General features: G+C 35.6%; 1 protein-coding gene across 1 annotated transcript in view; it reads right to left on the bottom strand.

Annotated features, from left to right (window-relative positions):
• The window catches only part of OFD1 (oral-facial-digital syndrome 1), a 32,692-nt gene that overhangs the window by 19,230 nt on the left and 7,941 nt on the right, over positions 1 to 5,521 (bottom strand). The window contains exons 8-12 of the mRNA XM_010015724.1: positions 3,574 to 3,680; positions 2,527 to 2,646; positions 1,147 to 1,220; positions 360 to 451; positions 23 to 212 (exon numbers count right to left, since the gene is read on the bottom strand). Coding sequence (XP_010014026.1) covers positions 23 to 212; positions 360 to 451; positions 1,147 to 1,220; positions 2,527 to 2,646; positions 3,574 to 3,680 — 583 coding nt within the window. The remainder of the gene's footprint in view (positions 1 to 22; positions 213 to 359; positions 452 to 1,146; positions 1,221 to 2,526; positions 2,647 to 3,573; positions 3,681 to 5,521) is intronic.

A 5,521-nucleotide genomic window follows, 5' to 3' on the forward strand; every position in this document is an offset into this window, starting at 1 on the left:
TTACTAAATTAGTCACACTGACTGTCTCGAAGATGCTGGTTTTCACTGCGAGTCTCATCCAGCTGTTGCCTAAGGAGTTTATTCTGCACTTGGAGCTCCAATTTCTCCTCCTTTAGCAAAGGATAGTCTGACAACTCTTTGAGTTTTTCTGTCAACAACTGATTCTGTTTATTTAGCAACAGAACCTGGGCCGTCACTGACTCCAAATCCAGCTGCAGATAAAGAACAGTTTAGAAGCTTATGAACTGCTGTACTACTTAACAATTATTTTTATTTCACATTTTCTTTTTTTCTTTTTTTAATATAGCTCAAATGCACTAATAATAATACAGCTTCTTCAAATTCATCTTTACAATTACCTCAAGCTCTTTTGTGCGTGATACAGCTTGCTTGAGTTCTTCCTTTTTGGAATTAACAGCAATGGCTTCTTCATGCAAAAGCAAAGCTTTCTCTGCAGGGAGGATTACAAATGCTGAATTAAAATTAGTAGAGCATTACAGTAAAAAACCTGTGTCAGCAAAAAGTGTTTAAGCTGCTAAGCCCAACATTCAATTTAATTCAAGACATAAAAATGATTGTATGTCATACACACTCCTTCAAAATTAAGTAAATCATACCGTGTGAATATATTCATATGCATACATATACTCCTTTAGAATTAAGTAAATCAAATTCATATGCACATGACATACCATTTCTTTCACATGCCCCTAAATTAAAAGTCTGAACATGTAATCTGTCCCAGCTCTCTTCCTCAAGCTCCAATTAAACATCTTGTGCACAATAAATGTAGAAATTGGCAACCATTCAAGGGTATGGTACCAGACTGTGCAAGAGTTCAATTAGAGAATGAATGAGCTAGTAGGACTTCAGAAGGAGATGGGAAACTGAAAAAGCAGGGATGCTTTGCAGCCTCTATGTGAAGCAGCAGCTCACAGTTCCCACTGCGTTCTGAACAGCAAGGAATTGCTGACCCATCACTGGAACCTGCTACATGTTTTCAAAATCTATTTTGATGGCTTTTCTGTCAGTTATACCGCTGTTACTGAACACTGTGACTGTTTAGTAACAACAGTGTTTTGATACCTATTAGTAAAAGCTCTAGAGATAAAACATCTACTTTACTAATCTCAGAGAGATAGTTACCTTTATTTTTTTTCTCATCTTCAGTAACTTTATTGGTTCTGGCTATGTATTCTTCTTTTAATTCAAGCTGATATCTAGAAGTAAAAAGAATTATGTATTCCAGGTTGCCCAGGGGGATTGTGGAGTCTCCCTCTCTGGAGACATTCAAAACATGCCTGGACATGTTCCTATGTAACCTGCCCTAGGTGGCCCTGACTTGGCAGGGAGATTAGACTAGATGATCTCCAGAGGTCCCTTCCAACCCTAATGATTCTGTGATTCCCAAAGTATGTGTGTTCACACATGCACAAATGTGCATTTGTGTAAATTCCAGTTTTCTGAGACTAAACTGTAATTATTTATTGACATCAGTTATTACAGACCCACTGAAACAGTTGGAAAGGGCTCTGTCAATCACCTCATTCAACCACCTGCCAAAAAGCAAGACTCCCACCAACTCTAGAGCAGGTCAGCTGTGGCTCTTCCTACCAAAGTCTTAAAAACCTCAAAGAATGTATATTCCACCACCTTCCTGGATGACCTGTGCCAATGCTGCACTATCCTCCCAGGAAATTTTTTTACCCATGTCCAAGTTGAACCTCCCAAGGCACAATTTACAGTCCCTGACATATAAATTCAGAAGTCACCTCTGACAGTCCAGGTACTATCCTGCCAGACATTTAGTAGGCCATCTCCACTTTCCTCACGACTTTCTTGAATTGGAGAGCCAAACCTGGACATTTCTAGCACAGACTTCACCAATACCTGAAGGGTATACCCACTGCAACACCTCAAAAGTAGTCACAGATGATGTCTTACACTTTCAAAGAGCATTTCTAAGCAAATATTTTGAAACCATGATCAAGTAGATAATAATCAATAAAACAGGGTGATCTATACCAGAGAATCCCTCTCCAAAAATGGGGATGGGTTAAGGTAAGAGCCAATCTATCTGTACAGTGGGCTAGTGTGCCTTTCACCCTTTTTCCAAGAAATCTATAATATCTCTTTAACGCTAATCTCCTCCCATGTCTTCTCTGCATTAAAATGATCAGTTAAGTGTGGTTAAGTCACTAATACTGCTTCAAATACTTCTGTCTAAACATGCAATTAATGTCACATCTCTTTCCCAGATAGCAACACAGAATTTAAACTACAACATAATAGTCTATAATAAAGAGACTTACTTTCTATAGCAAGCTTTTTCTAAACCTTATAGAACATTTTGTTTTAATAGCAAAAAGCTAAGCTAAGATTTAAGCTGATTAAAACAAAAAACATGAATGCACCCTTTCAAAGTTCTTGCTTTGTTATACTTCTCAAAAGAAATCCTATAGAACTTATTATTCTGTTTTCACAAGAAGCTGCATGTGTCCTATTAGAAACAAAAGAAAAAATTACTTTAAGAGGTCTGTCTTAAGCTTTTGGTCGTATGTGTCCTCTATGTTCTTCACAGCAACTTCCCGACGTCGAAGTGCTTCATCAATAGCTTTATTTTTCTCTTCCTGAAGTTTCTGAGAGCTGAAATATCCATAAATATGCAGACAATGACCCGTTATAAAGCCAAAACTAGTTTTGGTTTCTGGTTTGGTTTGATTTTTTTAATAACATTTAGAGACATCAAAGGGTAATGTGCTTGCTTGGAACATTGTAGTAATTTAAAATTATCATCAGAATCTGTCACTGTAATCATTAAGAACAAGGGGATGTGACACAAATTAAATTGCCCTATTTAAAATCCAGTATCAATCAATTATGCAGCTAACCTGGGTTAACCCTAGCTCAGTTTCCCACACCAGAAACGCTTCAGTGGAGATAGTGCTGAGCATGCTGTTCTACCAGCACCCTCTGCTGGGTTGTTAAAAAACTCCAAGTTTTTGTTAGCAGGATACTCATTTTGCTATAAAAACCAGACGACAAAGTAATGACATTAAACAGTATTGAAAACCTGTCTAAAAATGGTTTAGTTTTTTTTTTATTTAACCAAAGCAAAATGATCGTACTAAGGACAAGTGGGAAAAAAAACCCAAAAAAACCAAAACAACCAATCAAACAAACAAAAAAACATGAAGGGTATTTTGCTTCTTTAGAAAGCAAAATATCATATATATGCTACATGAATGTTAGGGTTACATACTGTCTTGGCTTTGTTGTTGGTGGTGTTTTTTTTTAATTTAAGCACTTCAAACATCTGGTTCATTGCCTCCAATGTGATGCTGCACTGTTTTGGTTGGATGAGGTGGCATAGAAAAAAACCCCAAACCATGTTTTTTTATGGGTTATCCCTGCTAATAGACACAGTATACAATACTGCTCAAAATGCAAAACATAACTTCTGGGATATATAATCTATTTCAATGTCACAGAAGTAGAAACATCGTGAAGCATGCTTTCCAGAAAAAGGACAATAGCATCATTTAGCATTACATATGCCTTTCAGCAACTTACACTTCAAATGCCTCAATTCTTTGCTTCAGTTCTGCCTCTCTGGTCCTTATGACTTCAATATCTTTCAGTAGACTTTGTCTCTGAGCATATACTTCCTTTGCTTCTATCTAAATCACAAAATATTATTTCTATTTTTACTTCATACTTTATACAGGTATTTACTGTTTAATACATTCAAACTTTCAAAGATGTCCTTCAGGAACTGGTCTTACTCCAATAAATATTAGTTATGTAGTCATAATTTAAAGTAAGATCCAGGATCAACTGTAATTTTTTTTAATTCCCTATCTCCTTTTATCCTGAACAAAAATGGTTTAGATGGAGTCACTACTGTCTACCTGCAAATACTTTTCTTTTAAGAAATAGATTAAAACTTGTATTAAAAAAGTTAAAAAAAATTACAGTGATGAACATGTTCAAACACTTGAATTTTTAACAACAAACAATAGTTCTGTATGCTCCTCATAAAAACAAAATTGAAAAAGCAAATGCCAAAACCTCTTGATAAAGCATGATTTAAAACTGAAATTAAGTAAACCAGCAGTCTTTCCATTTTTGTAGTTTATCTTATAGACATCAAACAAATTGCAAAAGGGATTCTCCAAGTGATGAACATGCTAATACCAAACTCCACATACCTTCTTAAGAATAAAAAACAGCTTTTGTTGTCCTTAAGCACACAAGTCATTATTTCTTTCCAAAGAAATAGTAAGAAGTGCCTAAGAAGAATAAAATTACGATTTTGCTGTGTGAGCGCTCATATAAAGTTTGCAGCCACGTGCATTTGACAATGCTGAAAGACTTAGCCGCTGTTCCTGGTGCAAAAATAGAGCAGTTCGTCAAGACATGTTGCCTAGGCTTAAAGTTATCTTAGCAAAGGGTTAAATGACCTTCTACCTTTAATTTAAATATACTTCAACTCAGTAGAGCTCCTGGTCTCTGTTGAAAGAGTCCCCAGGTAAATCAAGTGAGTTGCACCAACAAGACCAACCAGATGTTCATACACAATACTTGACAAATACGTTGATCCAGTAAGCTTTTTTTTTTGTTTTAATTACTGAATTAATTTCATGCCCACAGAAGAAGATCGATAGCATAAAATAGGTGGTTTTCTTGTAAACTTCCAAGGACATAACCATGAAAACAATTCATATCATAGTGATAAAATGTTTAATTTTCAGACTGGAAGGAGGGCAATGGTAGATGCCATCTACATAAATAATAATCTATAGAGAGACCTGCATGACTGCTTTGTTAACTAATACCATGCTCCCATGGGGCGGAAAACCCCAAAACAAAACCAAAACAAAACAAAAAACCCCAGAACAACAGAGCAAAAATGTGGCTAGCGGTTGTGGATGGCTATAATTTGCATAGGAAGGTCTACTGCTGAGAGCAGGGAAATGGCTAGGCAAACGGGAAACAGAACAGCTAGCAAACTATCCCTCCAAAAACTGAAAAGTAATAGAAACTGGGAGATGAAATTTAGAACTATATACAAAATATTGTGTGATTTAGTAACAGTTACTGCTCTGGCAAAACACCAAGAGCTAACAGCCCAAAAAAGGAACTCATAAATAAAAAGTGCTTTAAAAAACCAAAAAGAGATGCTAGTTTATGGTAAAGACAGTGGCTATTAATAACATACAACATAAAATGAAACAAAACTATGCGATATCCATACATACAGTCTACATTTAATTTAGTTTAGCATTCTTCTGAGCTGAAAGAATTTATAGTACAACTAAAAGCAACATTCAATTTTCTTAAAAAACCTTAGTGATCTGAATTCAGCAGTTATTAAAACAGATTGAAAAGTATTTATTACATTTAAATCCTTCAATCCTAACTTGAAGAACTGTTCCTTTTCCAGGCTATACTCATTCTTGCAGTTGCTAAATGCGTTCCCCTAATTATGAGAATATAAGTAAATTCAAAGCTTTCCCTA

Source organism: Nestor notabilis, unplaced genomic scaffold (genome assembly GCF_000696875.1).
Source record: "Nestor notabilis isolate BGI_N333 unplaced genomic scaffold, ASM69687v1 scaffold13160, whole genome shotgun sequence".
NCBI classification, from domain to species: Eukaryota; Metazoa; Chordata; class Aves; order Psittaciformes; family Psittacidae; genus Nestor; species Nestor notabilis.